Here is a 14,779-nt window from a genome sequence, read left to right as displayed (position 1 = left end):
CCACAACAGCTCTGAACAGCAGGATTTAACTACCGTCTTCTGTGAGAGAGAACAGAGTACCAGGGGAAAGACATCTAACTTGTTTTCTTCAGGGGCCTCACTTAGCAGTTTCAAATGGCTAAAATCAGTGCTGACATGGTGTCTTCCTGAAGGTCTCCCTGCTCTGGTTTCAAGCAGCTAAAACATCCAGGTCACACAGGGTCAAAGGTTTGACAGATGAGGGTTCGGTAAAAAACAACTAGATGCTTCTGGAAATGCTTTACGTAGACAGGAAGGACGTAAACAATATACAAGTTTGTTAGAGCAGGGCAAACGACAACAAATAATCTGAAACCCATTAAGTGCTGTTCCTGGGATAACTTCACTCACTCAAGCCCATATTCTGAATACATTTCACAAAAGACAAACCCAGCCTCTTTTCACCTCAGCTGCTTTTTTTCCCCCCAAACTGATCTGAACATCTTCACACTGTAACCGTAAAGCAGAGTTCCTAAGAACTTCCAGGGAGTTAGGTAATGATTTCCTGTGAAGCCCCAGCTCTCAGTTGTGTGCACTAACTGACCAGGCATGCAAAAAGCTTCTGCTGCTCTGGACTTGAGTCACGTCCTGAACAACAGGCTGTGGACTGAGGGCGACAGGTTGCGGAAGGAAGTAAATGCAAAAAAAACAAAACACTTTAAGATATTTAATGAGTAACACTTGAAATGATGAAGGCGTGTGCAAATGACAGAATACAAACCATACATAAACTGTGCTTTAGTGTTTGACACCATTTCATTTTTTATAACTTTTACCTTTAATTCTTCCTCAGAAGAAAATGGTAAAAGTTTACATTTTTCCGTCCACCGATTTTGGACTTTGGGCAGTGATAACTAACATCATTTATAAAGACCATTATTTTATAGACAAACAAAACTGTTGATTTAAAAATGACAAAATAAAAAATGTGTGATACTTTAGTGGAAGGCTAAAAGATCACACATTTAAGTATCAACAAAATGGTTGTTCAATTTTATTTATTTATTTTTTTAACTAATCTTAAAAAGCTATTCACTAATAAAAGTAATAATAAACCTTTCAAAGACTGAATGTTTTCTGTGGGAGGTTTACAGGAATCTACCTTGAGGTGTCAAAATGAAAAAGGCGCACTCAGTACAGCTTCATTCAGGTAATGTTTAATGACAAAATGTTTATCAATTTTTCCAATGTAGTGGGAAAAAGAAAATTAAAGCAAATGCATCATTACAATAGCTACTGTTAGACCATTGCAATCTGAGGGACATCTCTTTCCACACCTTCCATTTCCTATTCACATCAGGCCCTGCCATCAACAATAGGGGTTTTATTTTCACACTTTTTAAAACATGATCCGTGTCTTGACCCCCGCTCTGTGCGTTCACAATCCTTCAACATCGGGAAAAACAAAAACAGGAAAGAACGATCAACAGTTTCAAATGGCTCACGCACAAACAGGCAGAAACAGGGATGTCGTACAAAATAACTGCAGTATCTCTGAGGCTGAAATGGAGACAATGAGAGCAAAGTCAACACCCTGACGTGGTCACTGCTGGGGGATAATAAGTCTGTTATGAGAAGATAAAGAAAGAGGACAGCACACACTGAGTCAACCTGCAGGGTCACAGAGAATTTACTTGAACGCATCAGACAGCTGCCGCAGAGGAAAAATGCAGGAAACGCAGACACCTTCTCATTTTTAGCTTCCAGAGTAGGATCGATGAACGACGCGCTGATGATACTCACAACGAACTGAAGACTTTGTTTTAGCACACACACACGCTACTTCTTTTGTTCGTCTATTCTTTTCTAGCTCAGCAAGACAAGACAATGTCCATTTCTGCCGATGACAAATAGCGTTCTAGACATTCAGTGTCAAAAATATGACATTGCAGGTTCCGAGGTAACATAATGTTCACCTTTACAGCTGAAACTCACTGCGTCGTTGTGTCTAACAAAACATGTTCTCTATTCTGCAACGAGCTGTTTAGAAATAAACTATAACAACTTTAATCCGTCTTGAATGAAAATATTTCCTTCACAGGGTGCTGGAGAAATTTAGGACAAATCCTCTGCTGTCTCACCGCAAACCAGATCTCTAGGAATTAGTTCTGCATGGACCAAGTCTCCTGCATAAAATCCCGTATCATGCAAGAACATCTACAGATCTGGTGTCTGATGATCTGAACTTCTAAATCAAATTTTCACTTGAAGCAGGTCCACTTGTACAAAACCAACCGCAGTCCAACCTCAGAGATACTGCGGTGCAGTCAATATCAAGCTTTCCAATCATGTTGTGTGAGTACGCGACCTTACTGGGCATGCCAACTAAGTACCTGTGCTTAGACAACCCTCCCTTCAGTCAGTTACAAGTTGCTGCACATTTGAGGCGCCACTTAACAAATAAATGTTAAAAAAAAAAAAAAAAAGATCAGCAGGTACCTTCTACCTGTCCAAACTCAGACCAAGCCTGGAGTCACTTCCCTTCATCAGCAGCTTGACAAAGTATTTCTGCCTGTTTTGTTTTGAATTTTGGCAAACATGATGGAGTGTTAGGATGCAGGGCTGGCTACCACTGGACAATTCTTCCTCAATAATAATAACAGGCTCTAAAACCAAGTCGAATATCTTGAAATTAAAATTCCTTGTATAAATTATCTGTTTCAAGCTTAACAAAGTAACTTCTAGTTTTTTTTTAATGAAATATCTTAAACTTTTGTAAATAAAATCACTCAAACATCGTCAAAATAAATGTACCTACTTTGCTCTCAGATTTTCAAGCTTTTTGGAACCAAATCCCTCCTGGTAACTGAAAATCCACCCTGAAAGGAAACAATCAGCAGTCCTACGTAATATCCAGCCCAATCTGGAGTAAAAGTAAGCAGAAAGAGGGAAGTCAGGACCAAACCAGCTCTACGACATGTTGCTTACAAGACCAGGAGGTTCACTGGAAGGACAACATGGACACAGACAGTTTGGACAGAAGATGGAACCTTTCAGGACAGTGCAGCGCAGTTACCTACGACCCAACCACAAAATACTGTTAGTGTACACAATGAGAGGGACACACTGTCTGCCTGCACAACACACACCGACACCCTGGTTTCCAGTTATTGTCACTTCGCAAATTCGAGTTTCTGTCAGAGAAAAGGTGAAGAAGTGTCACATAAATCTGTCTCTCTTCTGGCAGACAGAGCCAGAGACTCCCCCAGTGCAATTCATGAGCGCTTGTGGTTTGGGATGGCCACTATGGTAACTCCTTTCAATACAACTTCTCAATAAACCACCGCTGTCGTGAAATAAATTAATAAAAAGGCAATACTACCTAAAGAAGATTAACAAAATGGCTACTTTCAAAAAGGCATGATCACATTTTCAGTTTGCGTAGCCGACTGATTTTGGTCGAACCCTTTCGGGGTCGAGTGTTGGGCTACTCGTGTAGGTGGCACAATCTGTGGTCAGTTCTAAAAACTGGACAGTCCTCCCTTGTTGTCAGATCAAAGGGAAATGGGACAGTGTGTGTAGCAGAAGAGTTTGGTTTAATGCTGCGACCCTCCCTGAAAACCCACCCGTTATAAACATTTGAACACAACTGCTGAGGAAAGAGAAATGTGACCTTATTCATTATTTGAAAAGCTTAAACAAATGAGTGAAGGATATAAGGGGGGGGGGTAATTCACAGATAGTCAGAGAACAGCCAATCAAGAAAAAATGGTGGGGAAGGAGGGGAGGAAAAGGCAGATGCATTTCTCCTGAGAACATGTCATATCTCAGGGACAAGGAGGGGAAGCGGGGGGCAGGCGGGACAGAGGGAGGAGAGACGGGCGTTCGTTCTTCTCGCAACAGCAAAGCTTTCTCCAACAACTCACGGCCACCTCTCAGGCACTTTTCTTTAGTTTCAGCTTCAGAAAGAGCTGGCGGGTGGCGTGGTCAACCTCTTTCCGATATAGACTCTGCAAAGAAAGTACACAGACACAGAGCAGTCACAAATCGCTGTCAAATGTTGCAGCCTGTGAATTTGACTCATAAAACTCTGCTACTGTTAAAACATCAAACTGTGGTGGTTTATCAACAAGACGTGAAAGGTGTTTCCTCGTCAACAGCGAGGAGCGTCTCTAGAAAAGCTTAACCTCCTGTCAATACCCCAATCTGAGGTCAGGAATCATCTTTCAACTGATGGAAGTTGCAGTCGTTATTCTGTCCTCACCTTTCAGTGGATTCCTTGAAAATAACTGGATGTCAAGCCAGTGGTTTCCAAAGTGTGGGGGTGGGGGACAGGCGCCGCTGAAGGACATTTTTCGCTGCAGTGATTTTGACTCATCGTACCCAGGTGTCAGCAAGCAGCCAAAGAAAATTTGTATTTAAGGGCACTTCCATCCACTACTGTTATGAAAATACTGGGAGTTCATCAGGATGTTGCGGAGCTAATCCTCCAGTTAGGTGCCATTAAACCATTGCAGAGGTAGAGGATGTACACAATGATGTAAACAAAGAATCACCAGTCGAACAAAATGGTGGAAAACATGATGAAAATATGGCATTTTGTATTAACTGGAGAAATGTTATGATCTTCTCAATTCTGTTTATATTACACTTTTTGCTTTTATTGGTACACCAACTTTGTTTGTGCAAAATGAAAGTGTATAAAAATGGGTGGATGGAAGCAAAATGTCTGCTCTTTATGAAAGGAGACATTCTGACTTGTTCAAGCAGGAGAAGCACAGGGGAAATTACACATTAATGATGGATATGTTCCATTAAGTTTTCGTCGAGGTCTCTCCAGTGAGCCAGCATGCGCAAAGCCAACCTCTCAACCTGGCTTCACCTACATGGAATACAGCCTTCACTAATGTTACTGATTACACCTGTGCTTTTTCCTGAAAAACATCTATTAAGGACAAAACAGAGAGACAACAAGAGTGCTCTGATGTTAGCAAGGCTAACAAGCTTCAGTTTAGCAAGATTCATCCAGAAAGCAAAACTACATGTATAAGATGAACAGACTTTTGACAAGGAAGAAAAGAAAAACAGTCCACACTCATCACCGGAAAATAAGTGACTCATCTCATGTCCTTGTGTTCATTGTCAGCACAGCCTTGTGTCTTTCAAAGGTGGACTTACATTTTTCACTTGAATTCCACAGAATGATGAAAAACATTTATGAAAACAAATTCAACTCGGCTCTTTTTGTCACTAGATTTCCCTGCGTTGTTGTTAGAAATGCAATCAATTTATGTCGTAGGAGCATGAAATGTTGCTGGAAACCACTGTTGAGCAGCACAGACAACAAGCTGACTGGCTGTTCTACCTTTATTCCTTAATCTCTTCTATAGAGGCTACCTTCACATTAAGCTAACTCATTTGCTGGTCAACATTCACCAAACAAACTCACGGAGTAAACAAACTTTACATACTGTGGTCAGTAGGGATGTTGTGGTTATGACAGGTTTGTGTAACGCACAGTATGTAATTCCTGTTTTACTCACATTTAGTTTTGTCAGGTGTATTCAATATGTAATTTCATTCTAATGGAATACCCACAAGTTAACATGATGTTAACATAATAATGTTGATTGACTGATTGACTTTACCCCTCTACTTGTCCCATTATCTTCCTGGGTTGTATGTTTTCACTCGTACGTCTGCACTTTATGGTGAGAGCTTTGATGACAGAACGCACAGCAAATGGTAATGATCCATCACGATTGAGCAATACAAACAACAGAATGAAAAAAAAAAAACAACAGAGTGACCAGCTAGTTTACTGATTTCTTTCTCTCTTTTTCTGGACCCTCAGATGCATTTTAATGTAGAAAAGTTATGCATTATATTTTTAATGCCACTCTTTGGATATTGCATCAAGAAAAGACTGCTGACTCGGGTATCATTGTTATGACATTATCTAACTGTGGAGCCAGGATTACTGTACAATGTGTTATCACAAACATGGAGCGCTCCTGGGAGCGTCGGAGCTCACAATGAGACAGCAGGTGTGCAGCCTTTCAGTCAGCACCTGCTCTGCCAGTTTGTCAGACAGGGACTCAGCTGACTTGTGTCTGCAGCTCTACAGCTCCCCCTGCTGGGGTTTATGAACAACTGGGAAATAGTAGTCACAACAAAATGAAAGCTATGTTTATTTGTTTCCTAATATAAAAACATGAAGAACTTGTAGCAAAGGAAAACAATGTCAATAACCCAAACCTTTACCAACATCCAATGATTGGTTTCTGAACCTTTGATAAGCTTCAAGAAGTTCTAAAGTTTTCCACACTGACAATAAAACAACTCTGGGAGCAACAAAGAATATCTGTAATATTTTAGTATGAAAAAAGAAATTAATTTTAATCATTCATTGACTGAACAAAACAAAAATTACGCTACTGTACTGAACTGTGTGTGTGTATGTATGTATATATATATATATATATATATATATATATATATATATATATATATATATATATATATATATATATATATATATATATGTATGTGTGTATGTGCAATTGTCCCTCCTGTATATATTGTATTTGTATTCCAAGTTTATTTTTCCTTTATAGAGTGTATTTATTGCTCCTTGTGACTGCTGCTACAAACGAATTTCCCCACAGGGATTAATAAAGTATCTCTTAATCTTAATCTTACTGTACACTCAGTGACATTTTGACTGGACAGGTGATCTGTGGTGTTTGTTTCTTACCCCAGCCCCAGAGCGAGGATGTGTGATAGTAGCAGCGAAGGGATGAAGACTTTGAGGAACTCGGCGGAGAAGATGCCTCCTTTCTTCATGGCCCCGGTCTTCCTCATGCTGAGAGTTACTGAGCGTCGAGGGTGACGGAAATGAAACTCCCTGCACACACCAGAGTCACTTTAGACAAGAGCACTGTTGACTCACAACCTGACAACTGTCAATCATGGCAAATATAACCCCCACACACCTCACCATTAAGTTATTTATGAAGCAAAAATGACAAATTATAAAAGCTTCTCACTGAAGACTTTGCTTCATTTCTCAGTTTTGAATACCTCTTGTGTTTTGGAAGACAGTTCGTCTAAAAAAAAAAAAATTCTCATGTTGCTGCTGTCAGCCTTTGGTAAACTGGCTTGAGGAAGCTGTAGGTTTTATATAATTTCACTGAGGTAACACTTGTCTGAGCCATCGTTTTTTAGACAGAACTCTTTTTATTTGTTCAAGATATTGTGAATAACCAGATTTTGGAGATGAAATAATCTTCAACCATTCAAAAGTTACATCAGCATCAGAGTTTCAGAGACAATTTCTGCCAGCTGGCTTTATATTTGTGCATTAGACCAACTTTATTGCCATAATGACTAACCTCTTTCACAGGACAAACAAGCAGCTGTGCGCGTTCAGTTGTCATGGAAACATTACGCTGATGTTTACCGAGTTGAAACTTACTTGGGGGGAATGTTTTCCGGTCGACTAGACCAGTCAGCAACCCAATCTGCATCCTTCATTAGGATGTCCATGTCCCTCTCCTTGTCCAAGACGTCTTCTTCCGACTAAAGGTACACACACACAAACACGATGACCATTTTTTCAGGACAAATGAGACATTTTTGTATAGTATATTTGTGCATCTGTTTGCCATGGACACGGAGACCCTCAAAGTTCTGACACCACAAAAGTAAAAATATTTTTTTCCAGAGCTCAAAAGAGTGAAAGTCACGGTGACAATGCATGCTGTGCAAAGGAAACGATAATCCACACTGGGGGCAACAGCCATCACCATAGAAACTAAAGGCAGGCAGCAGTTGTCATTCATGTGTACACACACCACTTCAGGGCCAGTGGTTGGGGTTGCCATGGCAACAGACTGATGGAGAACCTGATAGGCACACAAGCTCTTACTTGGCTGTCTCTTCTGCCGGTCACGTCCACATCGAAGATGATCTGTCCGTCATCCTGGGGACTGTGAGGCCGCGGAGGGCTACAGGTGAAGTCAGAGACAAAAAGTCAGAAGAAACGTTATCGTGAAGCCATGACTCAAAGCTTTTCTTATGAAAATACACATGTATGAGTTAATCATGTGAGTTAATACCATGGAAAATATTTGTTGCCTATTGAATGACAGATGCATGACACAACCATGTGACACAACACCTCCTCAAACATAGGTCAGATCAAAAGTTTAACAACTATAGCAAATGACAGGTAGCCATAGCAACAGTGTACGGGCTCCGTTGCCAGTTAAGCTGTTACGTTTTAATGGATTACTGCAAAACCTTAAAAATGCATAAGCACACCAATGTATCATGGAACAGAAACTAACTGACTTGACAAAAGAAACACCTTTTCCTCTCCTCATGGTCCGATAGTTTCATCTCTACATAATTTGATTAGATTTTTTTCCAGCAGACAACAGGTTAAAGGAAGAAGACTTATTTTCCAACATGATGCCAAGATTTTGTAAAGACGGCCAAAAACAACATGAAATTTAACATTAAAAAATAAACAAATAAAATCTTTATTATCTTTATTTAGTACTTCTGGCTGCATTATTTACTTTGGACACTTTATAGTCAGTAATAATCTGAACTAGTTCTTTAATCAATTAATTAATGAACATAAAATTAATCAACCACTATTCTGATCATCAATAAACTGTCAAAGTCATTTATCAAAAAATAAATATTACTCTTCCAATTGGAGGCATTTTAGAGAGGATCTTTACACCATGTCACATCATTAAATGTTCTGTTTTTCTGGTTGTTTAGAAAAAAAAAAAAACAGAGTAAGCAGAGTTCTGCTGCTCCTGTACTCTGACCTCTTACATGAAATGTGTACCGAGGTGTGTGTCTTAGAGGGATAAGTAAAGAAAACATTTCCGGGATTAACCTAATTAACTGCAATATGACACCTGGATTGTTCTCAAAGTGTTAAGGCAGTACCATGTTGGTGTTTGTGTTCCTGCTTTTTCCAGAGCAGCTTGTTGATTCAGTTTTCTTGGCTCGAATTCTCAAAAACATCCTCAGGTGACTCACTGACAGCTGACTGCCCTGCTCGCTGATAAGCTCTGCTTTATCGCTGCTGCGCGGATTACACATGAGCACATGATGTGGCCGCGACCTGAAGGGTCAGGATTTTTCTAACATGCTCAGTAAAATGGGAGGCATGCTGTGGCAGAAGACGTCATTTTATTTTCAGACGCCAACTCAACTCCTGAGCAACTGTCAAGTCAGAGTCAAAGCTGACTCAAAACGATGTCGTTGTAATGATGACAGAGAAGCCACTCTTGGTTAATAAGTTATTTTCATTTTTCCACTGGAATACTAAGGAAAGTTGAGTATTTCTGAAAAGCTAAGTCCAATATTAAACACCTCGTATTAAAAGGTTTTTAAGTTACAGTTTCCCCAGTGAGCTTTTAATGGCTTATTAGCAGATGAGCGGCCACCGGGGCATCCAAGCTGAGAGCCTTTGGCTCAAGAGTGATATCTCAGGAAAGCTACTCAGCACTGCTGTTTTCTCTGCAAAGTGAATGATCATCATATTCTGTTTCTCCTGAGTCTCAAAAAGGCAAGGCAAATGAGCAAATGATTACAGACGTTTAAAAAAAAAAGTGCAGTTTGCATTTCAATTTTGAACTGGATTTCTAAAATACATGTGATTACATATGAATCCTTCATGAGGCCTAATCTTCCACAGCTATGAACACAGGCCTGTGAGAATCCAAAAACTCACGTCATGATTTCCTTAGAGCCTTTCTTTTGTGGTGGAAATTCCCCTGTCTCCTGTAATTTACATAAACATTCCTAACTTTTTTCTGTGTGTTCTTTATGCACATATGGGGCAATAAGCTACTAAAAAGTAATGTGGTTTTTGCTCTTTGCAGCTATTGCAGCTGCTGTTTGGTCAATTAAAAGACAAGGATTAGTTATTAGATTTATAAGCTGAACCAAAAGAAAAACTCTCACAGGTAATTTCAATTCAGCTTCTGTTGGTTTCGGTGAGCTTGGCATTTGCTTTTCTCACATGACACAATTAAGCAACTGTAACAAGCATTCAGTTAAATACAAGCCAATTAAGGTTACCATAAACGGGGCATCGAAAGATGACTTCTTACAGATGGCCCTCCTCTGCCTTTACTCTCCTTAGGTGTGTTGCACATGAGAAGCACAGAAGCCAGGAGCTTTTCTTTATTGACAACTCATTCTCATTTCTGGTTCTCATTTCATTCCCATAATTTATCGTTTGGTTAAGTTTTACATCCTCCCAAATACATGGATTCAAAACTGTGATTTTCGATGTAAGCTTGTATCCTTGCCAGAGGTCAGGTTCAGATATGGAACAGGGATTGTGGCCTCAGTATCTCCTCAGGGTCCCTTCAGCAGGGCAGATTAGGGTCTGTTTTGAACGACTAAATCAAAATACCTTCAGAGGATTCTTAACATTACCTGTCGCAGGAGGAGTTGCTGCGGCTCGACTCGTGCTGGGCATCCAACAGGATCTTCTCCATGTCTCCGTTGTGGATTGAGGACGAGGACGGGACGTGCTCCAGCCCCCCCACCATGGCCTCCTCTTCCTCCACCTGAGGGAGGGGCAAAAGGGCCGAGGCAGGGCTGCCTGTGGAGGATGACTGGGCTGAGCCACCTGCACCTCTGTTCATCTCCAACTCCACCCAGGACCCTGTGGGGAGAAACAGACAAACACATGAGCTTCATTCACTCATCTCTGTCAGTGCAGTGAAACAAATGGCATTCGCCACTTGTCAAGAGTCATTTACCTGTGTCCTTTTTTATTTCGGTACATATTACCACCATTTTGGTAACATTTTCAGAATAACAGCGTGCCTGTGCCTTCTCACCTATTCTTCTGGTAGAACCACTGATGTTCATTTTTTACTACGTTCTCACTTTTGATCACATGAGAAATTCTGACAAATAATTTCACTTTGTGCTAATACTGTGCTTCCAGTAGAACTAAAAATACCCTTTATGATGGCTCTGTTACATTTAAGGGGCCCAGTAAGCCATGACAGTGAGCCAACATGCACAAAAACCGGACCCTGAAACCGAAGACACACCTGCCCTTCCATCGTAATATTAATTACAGCTGTGTTTTTGCTGCTATGACATCTGCTGTGAAAAAAGCCCTACTGTCTTCTTGATTAATCAGAAAAAAAACTGCATAAACATTTAATGTTTAGTGACAGTTTTAGTCTTATTTTATCTATTTCCACAGTGGCAGATTTCTAACATACTGTCTGAACTATCAGTGAGAAAGAAAGTTATATTTTAAACCTGGGAAGACCTTTTTCACAGCAGGCATTTGGCTTGTCAGGACGAACACAGGTGTAACGGATTAGATTAATGATGGGTCTTTTCAATTGTTTGTGTCCTGGTCGCCAGTATGCACAATACAGGGGCCTGGGAACCAGCACACCTAATTGGATTTACAGCCATCATTAATGTTGTTAATTGTGCTGATGTTTTTCCTGCTATGAAAAGTCAAAATGTCCACCTCTTGTCTTTGAGTAGTACAGGGTGTCACAGCATTCCCACAAAGTGGAGTAAAAAAAGCCTTCACCCAACAAAGCCAAAGAAATATAGGGGGATGAGGAAGAGAGGGTGATGTCAAAATGATTTTGTGATCCTAAGCTAGCAGGGACCAACAAGATGGACAGCCTGAGTCTGTCAGTCACAGAGGTTCAAGAGTAAAGCTCTATTTACTGCTGTGTGATGAAAGGGCAGTAAACGCTTGTCTGTGTATGTGCTGTGGTTTCTTGTAAACCTTGACTGTGATATATGACGCTCTCCAAGTTTGTACGTGAGTTCTGGCATGGACAGGCAGCTGAGGAGGCACAGCATGTCAGAGCTGGGTTACAAATATAGAGGAGGGGCTGCTTAGCCAGGGCAAGAATTTAGAGAAGGGGGGGGGGGGGGGGGGGGCATTCTTTGATATTTGTCCTCATGAAGTTTAAAAACACTTTCCCCTCCTGTCTTCAACGAAATTAAAAAAAAAAAAAAAAAAAAAAAGAGGAAGGCCTCCCAAGCAGGTCACATGACCCCATAACACCATGTTCACATGAGCTTTCAGGGGACTATATTTCACAGGCATCAGGCGGCTATACCCACTACCCAAGCGGTGCACCCCCCCCCCCCCCCCCCCCCCAGACAGGCCTAGACTCAGCACTCGCACTCATCCTGCGGATTACACGGCAGACTGCGAGCCAAGCTGCTGTTGACAGCCCATTGTCTCCGCTCCGTGGACTAAAACCACGTTGCCATGGAGCCGACGTTTCCGAACATTCTGGTCAGAGAGCCGTTATCAGCTGTTGGGTGGGTTTAGAGGAGGCACACATGATGTGACCTCTTTGATCCACAGATGCTGAGGCTCAGACAGGAGGGAGGGGGCCGAGGCTGCCTTTCGCCTGAGGATCCCAGGTATTAGATAAAAATGTTTATGACATGGGTGCGAGCGCTCTGGGAAATGCCAAAAATAACACAGTCCCAGATAACAAAGCACAGTGCTGGCCTCTCCATCTGATAAGTGCAAGGTCTCATTGTCCATAAAGCTGTTCCTCCGCAAGTATTGTTAGAGTGTACATGGTACATATGTTATGGTGCACCAAATACACCCAAAAAAATTTGTTTATAAATTAAGTCATGCTGGCTAAGCCAAATGTGATACCAACCACTAAGTTTATCACCCAAACACACAACCAAGTTAATCAAAAATTGTGTTTGGTTAATGTGGTAGCAAGGCATTCTGGGGCCCCTCACAAATTAAAATGGCTGATCCTTCTACAGTGTTTAAAGGCCTTCTCCAAGATATTTATTCAAGATATAATATATATACAAAAGGTTACATTGTGCTAAGATACACAGGAGAACTACCAGACTTGGGCTTACTGACAAAACTGTCTCTCATAAAAGCAACACTTGTTGCTTTCCATCGCACACAACGGGGAAGATACAGCCAAACAGGCTGTTGAATGCACAAATGACTCATAAACCAGGGTAGAACATTATTACCAACCACCAGCCAAATACTGGCAACTTGCTTGCTTCATTTTTAAACTGTAACCATCCACCACTGACCACCTGATCCTCCTTAAAAATGCCTGTTAAATAAGAAAAGTTCCTGGAAGTGGCTGGGAAGTTTGATTCCTGCCCAGATTGTGGCTTTGTGCTTTGAATCGACCAGCGTCCATGTTCCCTCACTGCCGTGTGTTGTAACACTTTCCCCACCCTCCGCACGTCCGAAACGTCTGTCCCCTTGTCACTGTGGCCATAAATAGCATGCCAAGTCACGGCCCCCTAAAGTGTGGTAAAAGTTAAACTACCGCAGCTCTCTGAGAAGGCCCCTGAGTCGATGCAACAGTGTAATAAACATGCTTTTGTTTACGTCTCTATGGCCTATGAAAGCCGAGGTGTTATAGCCTGTCCCATTTATATAACGGAGGGCCCAGGTGATATATTTCCACACACATGACATTGTGTTGTGAAAGCACTGTGTAGACATGCTATGTGACAAGCTATTTAAATAGGTAATCTATTTAGAAATTACATGTAATTACTTTGAAATGGATTATTCTAACATGAATCCCGATACTCGTGGACAAAAATATGAATATACATAAAAAGCTGAGTGGAAGCATTAAATTTAGATATCTACTCTCCCTCCCTCTTGTTTACAATGATTTCACTGACTGTGAAGTACTGCAACTGTGTAAATAGTCAAAAATGTGTCTTTACCCATCTTGCTAGTTCTGACGACTTCATCTATCTCGCCTTGTTGACGACCCTTAAAACCACCTTCCACCCCTCGCGTGATTCGCTCATTGGATTTCTTCCCTGTCAGTCAAGCCTGTCCAAACGCCATTGGTGCGCCCACTGTCAATAAACACGCGGAACATAGCGTACTTACTCCTCCCCCTTCAATGTAGCCTCTCGGCGAAAAAATACATTAACGGACAACTACATTTACTGATTAGAAACTCTCATTTAAGTTATTCTTAGTATAGCCGCGTACCCCAACACACGCCTCAGAAAAAACACTGACAGACTGGTCCAGTCAAGCAATTTGGCAACGTTTAGCTTACCGTTCAGCCCAGAGTCTCCGTTGTTGTCTGTAGAAGTAGCGTTAGCAGCGTCGGACATCGTCGTGCCTGGTGAGCAGGGCGGGTTGCATAAAAGGCTCAAGTCAGTGCAGAACGCGCACTACCTTATCTGCACACATTCAGACGTGCGATAGTACAACTGACCCGTGTCGCCTTCTGCCCCGTTTCTACAGTGAGCGGCTAGCTATGCTAAAGCAGCGCTGCCGTTTGTTTTCGTCCGTTAGCTGGTCTGGGGGGCAGCAGCCGCGAGCCGCTCAGACCTTCCCGGAGCTGGGTGATGACGTCACGCCCCCCGTTGATAACAAAAGAGGGAGAGGGAGTTACATTACATAACGAGCTTAAAAAAAAAACACCCGCACAGGCGACCACATGCATGTACTAATCTCATCAATTATTAACTAAAAATGGAAATTCGAATAATACGGTAGCATTAATAGGAGTTATTAATAGGAGTGCTAGCTCGACTCGACCATGCAGGAAGAGGCGTGCGTGCACACACGTACATAGGTACACGCCAGTCGAGACACGAGGCAAATGTGTCCCCAAGGCTAGTTTTCAGCAACCACACACACACACCACATCAGCTGATTTCAATTAACCTTAATCAAGTGGTTTTAATTATATCCATCGGGCAGATTGACAGCTGGCTTTACACCTGGAATGCCAGGTGCACATGCTCC

The 14,779-nt window shown here is 41.6% G+C and overlaps 1 protein-coding gene across 1 annotated transcript; it reads right to left on the bottom strand.

Annotated features, from left to right (window-relative positions):
• Nucleotides 1-1,159: 1,159 nt before the first annotated feature.
• bnip3lb (BCL2 interacting protein 3 like b) lies at nucleotides 1,160-14,376 on the bottom strand. Its single transcript, XM_041058773.1, has 6 exons — nucleotides 14,082-14,376; nucleotides 10,432-10,663; nucleotides 7,889-7,967; nucleotides 7,436-7,539; nucleotides 6,716-6,865; nucleotides 1,160-3,968 (listed from the first exon to the last, which is right to left on the bottom strand). The coding sequence occupies exons 1-6, from the start codon at nucleotides 14,137-14,139 to the stop codon at nucleotides 3,920-3,922; spliced, it is 672 nt and encodes a 223-aa protein (XP_040914707.1). The 5' UTR covers nucleotides 14,140-14,376; the 3' UTR covers nucleotides 1,160-3,919.
• Between the last annotated feature and the right edge of the window lie 403 nt (nucleotides 14,377-14,779).

This window comes from Toxotes jaculatrix, chromosome 16 (assembly GCF_017976425.1).
Source record: "Toxotes jaculatrix isolate fToxJac2 chromosome 16, fToxJac2.pri, whole genome shotgun sequence".
Classification (NCBI taxonomy): domain Eukaryota; kingdom Metazoa; phylum Chordata; class Actinopteri; family Toxotidae; genus Toxotes; species Toxotes jaculatrix.
The sequence above is the reverse complement of the archived record's forward strand: the minus strand, read 5'-3'. Positions and strand labels throughout refer to the sequence as shown.

Coding starts and splice junctions, on each gene's coding strand:
- bnip3lb (XM_041058773.1), bottom strand. CDS start 14,139: ATGTCCGACGCTGCTAACGCTACTTCTACAGACAACAACGGAGACTCT. Junction 6,866..7,435: donor CCGGAAAACATTCCCCCCAA/GTAAGTTTCAAC, acceptor TGGTGTGTGCAG/GGAGTTTCATTTCCGTCACC. Junction 3,969..6,715: donor ATCCTCGCTCTGGGGCTGGG/GTAAGAAACAAA, acceptor CTTTCTTTGCAG/AGTCTATATCGGAAAGAGGT.